Consider the following 12,833-nt stretch of genomic DNA (forward strand, 5'->3'; position numbering starts at 1 on the left):
GGGGGGTATTCATTAATTTTAAAATGAGAAGTGTTTTATGGGAGTACATGCAAATATGTGGCTAAGTTAAGTTGAACACCATTGATTCAGTACCATGGCTTACTGTTTGCTTTAAAGATATTGACTAATCTTTGTGACCTTACTACAACTGCTTCTTCATCTTCTTTTTAAATAGACTGTTTGGATTGCATAAGAAAGTCATCAATATGGTACACAATTTACTATCCAGTCATGACTCAGACCCACGGTACTCTGACCCCCAGATAAAGGCTCGGGTGGCTATGTTGTATCTGCCTCTGATTGGCATTATCATGGAAACCGTTCCTCAGCTGTATGATTTTACAGGTACTTAGTATATGTAAGACAAACTTTCAAGGCAAATCTCAATGTTTAAAAGTATTAGAAAATATCTCAAAGATAAAGATCTGATTTTAGGAAAAGAAACATAAGGAAATTTACAAGGACATAGGTACACTGTAAATAGTAACATATTACTGAAAAACTTGACTATGTGAGAGAATTCACTGCAAAGTTTCTATAAGTAGTTCTTACAATGAATTTTTAAATAATAATTTTATATCATTTCTATACCTACCTATTTGGAAATAGGGTTTTTTTGTGTATGAGTATGTATTGTTAATCTGAAGGAAAAAATATGTGAGCATCTAAAGAAAAAAAAATAGAAAATTTACCAGGTGTCTACTACTTTCAATCTCAATTTTATTCGTATACATATAATTGAAATTAATACTCACCCAAATAACAAGAGTTATGTTTATTGCCAATACTGGGTTCATAATTTGAAGTTATGTTGCTTTTTAAAACTGGAACCCACAAAATTTTATTCCTCTTGCTTTCATATTTAGAATTTACTTAAATTCTTTCATTTGCCCTAAAAAAGCACTGATGATTGCATTTGAACTAGCAATTAACCTGATAAAGTACTTCCAGTTCAATTTTTAAAAATTCCTGGTACCTATTATGTATTAAGAAATTCAGTAGGTGCTGGTGATACAAAGATAGCCAACTCTTTGCTTTTAGGGACTAATATTTGAGTAGTTTTCTCAGTATTTTGATCACTAAAATGGGTTTCCTTATTTGAAGGCAGAAATTTTTTTATGATTATTATTGTATCTTCTTTTATTAGCAAGCTGAAGTTCTCTACGAAACTATAAATATTACTATAGGAAAGAGTTAACGTTTGAAATATTTAAGTTTTTTTAAAAATGTAAATGTCATGATAAGCGGTATATGTTAATAGGTTTTTCTTTTGAAGAGTAAAGGAGAATAAGAAAGGAAATTGCAGCTCAATAGCTGTTAATTAAGCTAAAAAGAAGTTTCATTCATTTATTTTGGGGTTATTTTTTTCCAGAAACTCACAATCAACGAGGAAGACCAATCTGTATAACCACCGATGATTATGAAAGTGAGAGCGGAAGCATGATAAGCCAGACAGTTGCCATGGCAATTGCAGGAACATCAGTTCCTCAGCTGACAAGGCCCGGTAGTTTCCTCCTCACATCAGCGGTAAAAATAACCCTCCTACAGAAGCTTTTTTCTGGAAAGACAGATTTTTACAAGGATATACCCTTAAATGACTGAGATTATGGTATTAGCTGATGCAAAAGTATTCTGAGTTTTATTTATGTTGCAGAAACATTAAGGTTTTGAGAATCTTGCCTTTCTTGTAGTAAGTTGTTTTAAAAGTTATTAATTACCTCAAGCTTTATGGTAATAAAGCTCTGTATTCTTTATACCAGATTCTCATTCAGAATTTGGAAGTTGCCTTATGGTAGATAGCCTATTTTCTTCATTTTTAAAATCCGTTTTTTTTTTTATCAGCTCTAAGAAGTATTCTCAGTTGTTTGAGAATATATATTTTGAATCTGTGAAGATACATACTTTTTCATGTTTAAATAAATTGATATTCATTCTACCCCTTTAATTTCCCCCCCTCAAAAAGGGAAGAACATGGGAGCAGGGAGGAAGCATACTGCCAGTAGAGCAAGATCAACTTCTAAAAGTTTTAAATGACTTTCAGAAAAATGCAATCATATTTATGGAAGCTGTAGTACTTGACAACTTTTTAAAAAAGGTTTATTGAAATAATTTACATATCAAAAGATTCACCCATTTTAAATATACAATTTCATGGTTTTCAGCATCTTTACAAAATTATGCAGCCATCACCACAGTCTAATTTTAGAACATTTCCACCACCCCAAAAAGAACCCTTTGGCTTATTAGCAGTCACTCTCAATTTCTCTGCAGCCCAGCCCTAGGCAACAGCTGATCTACTTCCTGTCTGTATAGGTTTGCCTATTCTGGACATTTCAGGTAAATGAATTACACACTATGATCCTTCGTGTCTGGCTTCTTTCACTAAGCATAATGTTTTTGAGGTTCATTCAGGTTGTAACATGTATCAGTACTTTTTTTTTTAATTGCCAAATAGTATTCCTTTATATTGATAGACCAGATTTTTATCTGTTATATCAGTTGATGAACTGTTGAATCATTTCCAGTTTTTGGCTGTTAGGAATAATGCTGCTGTGAACATTTGTGTACCTGTCTTTGTGTGCACATATGTTTGGATTTCTTTTAGGTAGATACTTAGGAATGAAATTTGCTGGGTCATATTGTATTTCTATGTCTAATATTTTAAGAAACTTCTAAACTCTTTTTCAAAGTGGCTGCTCCATTTTACATTCTCACCAGCAATGAATAGAAAGTTCCTTTTTCTCCAAATCCTCTAACACTTTTTATTATCTTTTTTATTGTATATACTTCACACTTTAATGTGTATGAAGTGGTACCTCACTGTGGTTTTGATTTTTGTTTCCCTAATGTCTACTGATATTAAGAGTATCTTTGCATTTGCTTATTGGCATATCTTTTTGTATATGTTATTTAGAGAAAAATCTATTCAAACCCTTTAGCATTTTAAAATTCTGTTATTCATCATCTTATTATTGAGTTGAAAGAGTTCTTAATGATATTCTGGATATAAATTCCTTATCAGATTTGTGATTTGGAAATACTTTTTTCCTGTGGATTATGTTTTCATTTTCTTGATGATGTCATTTGAAGTGCAAAAGTTTTTAATTTTGATGAATTCCGGTGTATCAATTTTTAAGCATTTGTAGTTTTGCCATTGTATATAAAGTACATGTGCAATTAAAGTATAATAGAAGAAACAACAGTGTACCCACCATTCAACTTCAGAAATAGAAAATTACAAATACCTTGGAAGTTCCCAGTTTGCCCTCAATTCAGTCCCTTTCTTGCCTCAAAATGACCACTATTCTCAATTTTATGGACCTCGCTTTTCATTTTTTTAGACCTTTCTTGTGTGAAATATACCACACATGAAAAAGTACATGAAACCTAAATGTACATGTACGAAAGAAGATAAAATGAATACCTTTGTAACTACCATTCAGGACAAAATATAGATCTTTGGCTGCCTTCCAGAAATCCTTTGCATGCTCTTCCCCACCAGAGCTATACACCACGCTACCCACTCTCCTGACTAATGATGTAATTGCTTGATTTTGTTAATAATTTTACCATCTAGGTTTGCATCCCTTAATACAACAGTTTAGTTTTAGATTATGTCTTTAATATTATAAAATATAGTTACAATTCACTGATTTTTCATTTTGTTATGATATTCTGTTGTCTGACTATAGGTCAACTGATTTACCCATTCTATTGATAGATGCATAAATGGTTTCTAATCTTTGGTTATTAAAAATAGCAATCCTGTGGCTTCTTTTGCATATATCCTATAGGCATATATACGCTTTTATTTAGGGTATTTCCTAGGAGTGGGATTTTCTGGGTCATAGAACATGTGTATCTTCTGTACTAGATATGCCATGGAGTTTTCCAGAAGGTTTGTCTTGATTTATACTTGCACCTGCCGTATGAGCATTCCTGTTCCTTCATATGTTCGTTCATCTGCACTTAGAATTTTCAGACATTTAAATTTTTGTCAACTTGATAATTTATTGTTGTATCTCAACTCATTTAAGCATTCATTTCCCTGATGTCATATGAGGGTGTGCACTTTTTCATATATACGTTGGCCATTTGGATTTTTTTCTTTTGAGTGTCTAGAGTTTTTTGCCCATTTTCCATTGGGTTGTCTGCCTTTGTTTTTGATTTGTAGCAGTTTCTCTGTCTGGATCAAGCCCAATGTCAATTATAAGTAGTTCAAAGATTTCTTTCTTTTTTGTGGCTTGCTTTTTCATACACTTAACGGTGAATTTGGTGATTAGAGTCTCTTATTTTAAAATACTTAAGTTTGTCAGCCTTTTCCTTTATAGCTAGTTTTTTGTGTCTTATTTTTTAACATTTCCTTATTTCAATATTTTCTCCTATATTATTTTTTAAATACTTTTTTGTTCTTCCTTTTATATCCAATCCTAAAATCTACCTGGAATTGACTTTTTATGAACAGTGGAATTGGGGGGTTCAGGTTTATTTATTATTTATTTTATATATTATTTTCCCAACGGTTCTGGAGGACTACCTCTGTATGGGCTATCATGTAGAGAAAGTCCTCATGCATTTAAAAATTTTTCTTGGCTAATTCTTGGTCCTTTGTATTTCTATACAGATTTAGAATCAGCTTATCAAATTCCACTAAAATAAATAAACAGAAACCAATGAACCTGTTGGGATTTTGGTTGAGAATGTATTGAATCTATGGATCAGTTTTGGGAAAAATTACTATTTTTAAACTGTTAAATCCCTAAATCCTTGATCATGATAGCTCTCCCCACTATTTAGGCCTTCTTTAATGTCTATAAATTCATAAACTTTTATAGCTTTTACCAAAGAGACCTAGAACATCTTTTGTAGATGTATTATTGGTCCTTGATATTTTTAATATTTTAACAATATTATAAAATTATATAATATGATAATGTGTAATATATTCTTATAGGCTTAGAAATGACATCTTTTTCAAAAATTCTTTTTTCTAATTGGTGATTGCTTTTATGTGGACATAGAATTGATTTTGAACAATAATGTTTATTTCCAGCAGAATTGCTAAACTAATAACATGTGTAGATTTTTTTCCTACATACACCATCATACCATCTGTGAATAATGGCAGTTTCATTTCTTCCTTTCAGTTTTTTTTCAAAACTTATTTTCCTGGCTAGAACCGTGAGTACAGTATTGAATAGAAATAGTGATAGTTGGGATCACTAAAGGGGAAATTTGCAACATTTCATTCTTAAACATAGGTGTTAAAGGTTTTCTTTTGGGGGTAGTATTTAAGATACCTTCTATTACGTTAGGGAAGTCCCCTGCTGTTCCTAGTTTGCTAGGAGTTTTGTTTTTTCAGTTATGAATAGTTGTTTAATTTTATCATACTTTTTTCACCATTGAAGCTGTCATGTTATTTTGCTTTTTTATCTTTTACTGTGGCATCTTTCAGTTAATTTTCTAGTGTTAAACCCAACTTGAACTCCTGCATTAAACCCAACTTTTTCATGATTGTATATTAATCGATTTGTTTTGCTATATTTGTTTAAGATTGTGTATCTGTGTCTGTAAGATTTTTTTCTTTCTCATAGTGTTCTATTCAGGTTTTGGAATTGGGCAGTTTAGGCAATTAAAGTGAGCTAGGGAATTTCTCCTTTTATTCTGTTCCCTGAAAGTACTTCTTTAAAATTGAAATTATTTCTTCCTGGAATATTTGTAGAACTTGTGGGTGAAGCCATCTGTACCTGCAGTTTTCTTTTTTGAAAGTTTTTAAATTACTGATATAATTTCTTTAATGACTATAGGACTGTTTAGTTTAGTTTTTCTATTTCTTTTTACACTGATTTTTGTAAATTTTATGTTAGTAGAAATTGATTCAAACTTCTTGGCATACAAAGTTGTTCTGAATATCTTTAGTGATCTTTTTAATGTCTGTAACATATATAGTAGATATAAATATTTTTATTTCTGTGACTCGTTTTTTGTACCTTTTGTCTTAGATAAATCTCAACAGGAATTTGTATATTTCTTTAGTTTGTACAAAGAACCAATTTGTGGGCAATGTTGATCCTCACTTTTGAATGTTTATCTTTAATTTTTACTGTCTTCTAATTTTTTTGGTTTATATTGATGTTCTTTTTTTTTTTTTTAACTTCTTGAGATGGTTGCTTAACTCACTAATTTTCAACCTTTCTTCTCTGATACATGTTTTATATATATAAAGTAATATATATATATTACATATAAAGTAGTCCTTTTGTTTCTGATTTTGGCCTAACTGAATGATCAGAGAACTTTATACAATTTGATCATTGTGGCAGTTGGTTTTATGGTCTAGTATATGCTCAATTTTTGCAAATATCTCACATATTCAAAAAGAATATATATTCTTCCCTTGTTAATTATGTATTCTGTATTTATCCATTATACACATTACATCACATTTTTAATCCTGCTGTTTAAATCTTCTTTCTCTTTGCTGAATTCTGTTTGCTTTTTGTAATATCCCACTACAGTTGTGGTGTTGTAATTTCTTCTTGTCATTCTATTGGATTTTGTTTTTATTTCCTTTGAGGCCTTATTATGAAATATCTGATAATTTAAAATTGATATATTTTGATGGACTGTACTTTTGTCAGCATGAACTGAAATACTTATTTTTATTTGCCTTTAAGTCAATTTTGTGTAATACTGGTATAGCTATGCTAGGTTTCTTTTGCCTTGTGTGCGTGTGTGTGTGTGTGTGTGTATACATGCACGCGCGTACACTCACACACACACACATATATATGGCGTGAGTTTTTCCATCCTTTTACTTTCAGTGTTTTTATATTTTAAATATTTGAAACTTATGTTTTAGCTGTGTCTTTTATAAACAACACGTAGTTAGATTTTTTCTTATATTTTAAAAATCTGGTCTGTTCAAAGATTTTAAAAATCTTTGTCTCTCACTAGAATGTTTTAGTCCATTTACATTTAATATAATTAATGTACTTAACATTTTAATTTTATTTCTTGTTTTCCCACCCCATTTTCTTTTTGTCTCATTTGTTATCTTCTTTTGGGTCATTTTTTTCTCATTCTTTTTTCCCCCCATTCCACTTTTTCCTCTCTACTAGTTTGGAAGTTATACATTCTGTTTCTATTCTTTTTGTGATTATATTACAAATAGCAATTCACTTCCTTAAATTTCAGTGTAATAGTAATCATTATCTTTACTTTCACATTGGTTAATAGAAGGATCTTAGAACAGGTTGACTTTGTTTACTTTTCTCCCTACCTAAATGCTGTTTTTAGTTTTATGTATCATTAAACCCCACAAGACATTATTATTATTTTATGGCTACATAGAATCAGTTTTCATTTAGATTTACCCATGTGTTCACCACTCTATTTGTTCTTGATTCTTTCTGGATTTTGTGAACTTCCATAAGAGATATTTTTCTACTTTGGAAAACATATCCTTTAGAACTTTCTATTCTGTGGGGATGAACTCTCTGTTTCTTTGAAAAAAATGTCTTTATTTGATCTTAATTGGGATTTTTTTTAAAAGAAATGGCATCTGAGCTTCCTCTTTTTTCTTTCAACATGCTGAGGACATTGTTCCCACTGTCTTCTCATTTGCATCACTGCTTTTGAAAAGTCAGCTGTATTGAACTATTACTTCTTTAAAGATAATTTGTATTTTTTCTCTCTTGTTTACTTGATATTCTCCATAAAATTGGCTTTCTATGGTTTCAGTCTATTGAATCTAGTTTTGGATTTCTTTACATTCATTCTGCTTGATAGTTTTAGACTTCTTAAATTTATGATTCAGCATCTTTCTTCAGTTCTATGACATTCTTGGCTATTATCTGTTCAAATGTGTCCTCGTCTCCATTCTGTCTCTCCTCTTTTATGTTCATTTATACATCTGTTAATCCTTTTTATTGTGTCTGCTTTGTCTCTGTTTTCTGTATATTCCATCTTTTTGTTAACCTATGTTTCATGCTGGATTGCTTGCTTTGATCTATCTCTCATTTTACTAATTCTCTCCTTAACTGTACCTGATATTACATTACACTGATCTTTTGAGCTCTTAATTTTGTTATTGTGTAAGTTTTCTTTCAGTCTTCTAAATTCTATTTGTTTCTTTTATTTTTTCAATATAACATTTCTATTTATACTTTTAAGTTTCTTGTCAAAGTTTTTAACCTTATTTTTGGGCAAGCGTACATCAGAAGTGTGGTTGTTTTGATAATTTCAATATCTTAAGTCTTAGTGTACCCTTTTCTGTTGTCTGTTTTGTCAGTCTCACTCTTGATACATTGCTTCTTTGTGTGCCTGGTTCTTGACCGTGTATTGGACTTTATATTTGCAGTGTTACTTGTAGATATAAGAATCCTGGGTTGTGGTTTCTTCCTTCACTGAAGATTCATTGATTGGTAATACCAGACCAGAATTATCTTTTTTTTTTTTTAATGCCTCAGCCTCTTAGTCATTTTTTGTAGGGCTTAATTTTTTTGTGGAAACTTGCTTAAGAGAGACTGTTCTGGATACAAATCTCTGGTTGGTTTTATATGCAGCAAATTTCTTCTAATTTATGGTGTGCCTTTTGTAGCTATCTATTTATTAATTACTTGTGTGAACAAACACATGTTCTTAATTTTAATGTAGGCAGATGTGACCACCTTTATACCACCACTCATCCATAGTGCCTGCTCTGTTACATATCGCATTTTCATATATGCGTAAGATTTTTTTGTGTGCTTTCTATTCTATTTCATTAGACTATTTGTCTATCCATATGCCAATATCAAACTGTCTTCATTATTCTAACTTTTTAGTAAATATTGCTATCTAGTAGAGCAAATTTGTTCCCATCCTACCTGGTTCTTCCTCAAGAGTGTCTTGCTTATTCTTTGCCCTTTGCTTTTCCTCATTACATTTTAAAATCAGTTTGTCAGCTTCCAGGAAAAACCTGGCTGGTATTTTGATTGGAATTGCATTGATCCTAGAGACCAATTTGGGGGAAAACTGACATCTTTCCATTACTGAGTCTGTTTCACGTTTGTCCGACTTTCTTCAAACTGTGTCACTGTGCTGTTGGCAATTTATGTGGGGGTATAAGAAACGTTAGTGTGTATCTTTGTGACAAATTCAGGATAATTTTTAAATTTTGCTTTTAAAAAATCAGTCATTGAGAATTTAGTCAATATATTTATGTATGCCTGAAAATTCTGCTATATAAAATGCCTGCTTTTAAAATAAAGGAAAATTTTCCTTATCAGAGAGACTGAATTTGGAGAGTGGGAGTCAAAGCTATTTGTGTCCAGCTCAAGTACAATATAGCATCGTTAAGTGAGTTTATGTGGGTGAGTTTATTTACATCCTTGAAAGGCAGTAAACATAGTGGATAAGAGCTTGGTCTCTGGACCCACACTTTCTACATTTGAATCCCAGTCCCACCATTTACTGCAAAATACTTTCACAAGATAACTAACTGCTTCTTGTCTTGGTTTTTATGTCTGTAAGATGGAGTAAGTAATAATAGTTATCTCTTTAGATGTTGCAAGGAATAAATACATTAAAAGATACAGTGTTTCGTACAGTGCCTAGCACAGAGTAAGCATTATAAAAAACTAGGCTGTAGGGGAAGGGTATAGCTCAGTGGTAGAGTGAATGCCTAGCATGCACAAGGTCCTGGGTTCAATCCCCGGTACCCCCATTAAATAAACAAGCAAACAAGCAAACAAACCTAATCCCCCCCGCAAAAAAAACTAGGCTACTATCATTATCACCATCCAAGATAGATAGAGGAGCGATTAAGGTGGTAGTAGTTGAGGTCATGGCCTCAACAGTCAAGTGTATGTTCAGCTTTCCTTTGTATTTCTTCTCAATATCCCATCTACTACTTTCTTATTATTATTTAGTATATTTATTAACCAAATATTAGAATGTAATAGAATAGTGAAGTGTATAAGCTTTGGAGTCTGGTTAACCTGGACTGAAATAGTGGCTTTACCTTTTCTTAGTATGTGATTTAGGGCAACTTATTTAATCTCTAACTTTTAGTTTCCTTAGTGGTAAATTAGAAATAACAGTAGTTAATACCATCATATAAAACTGTTGTTAGAGTTAAATAATAAAAAGTGATCAGCATGGTGCCTAGCACATTTCAAATGTTATGTTTTGCCATCATCATTATTACTATTCTTGTCATCCTGCATTCTTGTCTGTTAAATTGAGATGTTACAACCTGCTTAGTAATACTGTTGGAGGACTAAATGAAATAATGTATGTTAAAAAGCTCAGCCTGATGCCTGGAACTAAGTAAATATCCAATAAAAGGCACTGTAAACAGGTTCTTATTCTTAGTTTTTATTTGTATTTCTCATACTATATACTGATACAGATTGAAGTTTGGGAATAACTCCTTAACTTTATATGCTTTATGTAAAAATGCTTTTCACTTATATGTGTTCTAAGACTTTTTCCTTTTGTCAGTATCCTTTGATAGGAAACAATGATTCTCTAAACCTAACAAACATTTTGTTATTACTTAATACTCTTAAAATATTCTTATTTTCAGACAGTTGCTTTTTTCATTTATTGTGTCTGATAATCTTTGGTAAATATCTTTGTTTTTAATAGTAGGACCCTTTAGCTTTTCCCTTTATGTCTTCTTATTTATAGTCTGCTGGAAGCTCTATCATAGATTAAAATAATCTTCTATTGCCAGGAAAGGTTCTTTAAACCTCAGGACCTTAAGTTTAAGGTTCTATATGACTTAACACAAGTATTGTCTAGATCAAATGGTTCTTTTGAAATGTTTGATTTTTAAGTAATTTTTGCTTTATTGTTTTTAGAAGAAAACAACTGACAACTCAAAAAAAGAAATGGTCTTTGATCAGTGTGTCTCATTCTGCTGCTTTTGATTTTCAGAGTGGCAGGCAACACACTACCTTTTCAGCAGAATCAAGTCGGAGTCTTTTAATCTGTCTGCTTTGGGTTCTCAAGAATGCAGATGAGACAGTTCTACAAAAATGGTTTACAGATCTCTCAGTCCTGCAGCTAAACCGACTATTAGATCTGCTTTATCTTTGTGTATCTTGCTTTGAGTACAAAGTAAGTGATCATTGTGCTGTATTGCAGAGAAGAACAAGAAAGGAAACATAATGTGGAAAAGGAAGAAGAAAATTTCCTCAATGTGTCTTCTTTTCTAATGTTTAAATTTTAGGGAAAGAAAGTGTTTGAAAGAATGAATAGTTTGACCTTTAAGAAATCAAAAGACATGAGAGCAAAGCTTGAAGAAGCCATTCTTGGGAGCATAGGTGCTAGGCAAGAAATGGTGCGCCGAAGCCGAGGACAGCTTGGTATGTACACAATATCTTCTCCTCCTGGTGAGAATTTTTCAATTTCCTTGAAATACTACAGTGATCACTGTTGCAAGTCTTCAATGATAGTTCTACACTTTTTAAAAAGTGTTTTAAATGTAATTGTAAATTAACTTGAATAACCATTTCTTTGCAGGAATTCAAGTTAGAATTCTTATTCAAGTAGGGAGAACATACTTCCCAGTTTGCTCTGGATAATCTCAATTTATTCCTGTTGCCTTTGTGTGGTTATTCATAACATCCCTTTTTAAAAATAGATTTTTAAGAGCAGTTTTAGGTTCATAGCAAAATTGAACTGAAGATACAGAAAATTCTGCTATATCCTCCACCCCTGCACATGCATAGCCTCCCCTGTTATAACATCCCCTACCGGAGTGGTACACTTGTTGCAATTGATGCACCTACGCTGACACGCATTATCACAGAGTCTGTAGTTTACACGAAGGTTCACTCTTGGTCATCCATTCCATGTTGCATCACTTTTTACTCATAAAAGTTTCCTAGCTTTACAGTAATTGATATATGAATATAATGCAAAGATACCACCCATCAAACTCAAATATCAGAAAGAGAAAACATTTTAGTAGCATTTGAAGCCTGTTTCTAATCCTCTGTCTGCAACTCATTAGCCATGTAACCTTGGCCAAGTCACTTGATATCCCTTCTTTCTCTTTCCTCATCCACTTGTGATTGTTTTGAGATTTTAAAAGATAGTGTAACTAGTTGATCGTATCATCTTTGTAGGGACCATGTGTGGGTAAATATTTCGTAAATCCTAAAGTGATACAGTTGCTGAGAGCTCCTTAAGGTCAGGGACGTGGCTTAGTCATCTGTGTACGTGACACATGCCGACAGCTCAATATATATTTGTTGACTTAAAATGTGAATGTATACTTACATGAATATTTTTAAATTATTGTTTTCTGATAGGCCATTTGACGTATTGATCGTTTATTTAAGTAGGTTTAAATATCTTTTATTTGCTATGTGTGTTTGAAATTTAATAATGAATAAGACTGTCTTTGCCTTTGGAATTAACAGACCACTGTTTTTTCACTTCCGTTGTATACATTGTACCGATTGATTTTCTTTTGACTCATTCAGTGCGTACAACAACCTTCTATAAAGTATGGAAGTTAACTTTTATCTGGGTCATTTAATTATTACCAAAACCTAATGAATAATTATCCTCATCGTTAATATAAATAGAATAAATCTCACAGAGGTAAATAACTTTCCTAAGATCATAAATAAGTGACAGAACCAAGATCTTTCAACATCTAATTTAGTGTTCTTTATATTATATCAGCTCTTTCTGAAGCTTACTGTTGGAAAGAGTGGAGCTGTTAACAACATGTTGGTTATATGTTTAAACTTGTGGCCTTTGGACAGCTATCACTGTTTGAATGTAAGAAATGAAGAAATGTGGAATCTTAAACAAAAAAACAAAAAAAA

General features: G+C 31.8%; 1 protein-coding gene across 12 annotated transcripts in view; it reads left to right on the forward strand.

The window, feature by feature from the left end:
- DOCK7 (dedicator of cytokinesis 7) overlaps positions 1-12,833 on the forward strand; it is a 176,819-nt gene that overhangs the window by 123,223 nt on the left and 40,763 nt on the right. For 8 of the 12 annotated variants that reach the window (XR_012511209.1, XR_012511208.1, XM_074376357.1 and 5 more), the window contains 4 exons: positions 176-345; positions 1,373-1,527; positions 10,927-11,109; positions 11,222-11,384. Coding sequence is in view for 10 of the 12 variants with exons in the window: in XM_074376357.1 (XP_074232458.1) it covers positions 176-345; positions 1,373-1,527; positions 10,927-11,109; positions 11,222-11,384 (671 nt within the window). In the remaining 2 variants the exon portion in view is untranslated. The remainder of the gene's footprint in view (positions 1-175; positions 346-1,372; positions 1,528-10,926; positions 11,110-11,221; positions 11,385-12,833) is intronic. The other 4 variants (XM_074376350.1, XM_074376351.1, XM_074376354.1 and 1 more) reach the window with 1 other exon arrangement.

This window comes from Camelus bactrianus, chromosome 13 (assembly GCF_048773025.1).
Source record: "Camelus bactrianus isolate YW-2024 breed Bactrian camel chromosome 13, ASM4877302v1, whole genome shotgun sequence".
NCBI classification, from domain to species: Eukaryota; Metazoa; Chordata; class Mammalia; order Artiodactyla; family Camelidae; genus Camelus; species Camelus bactrianus.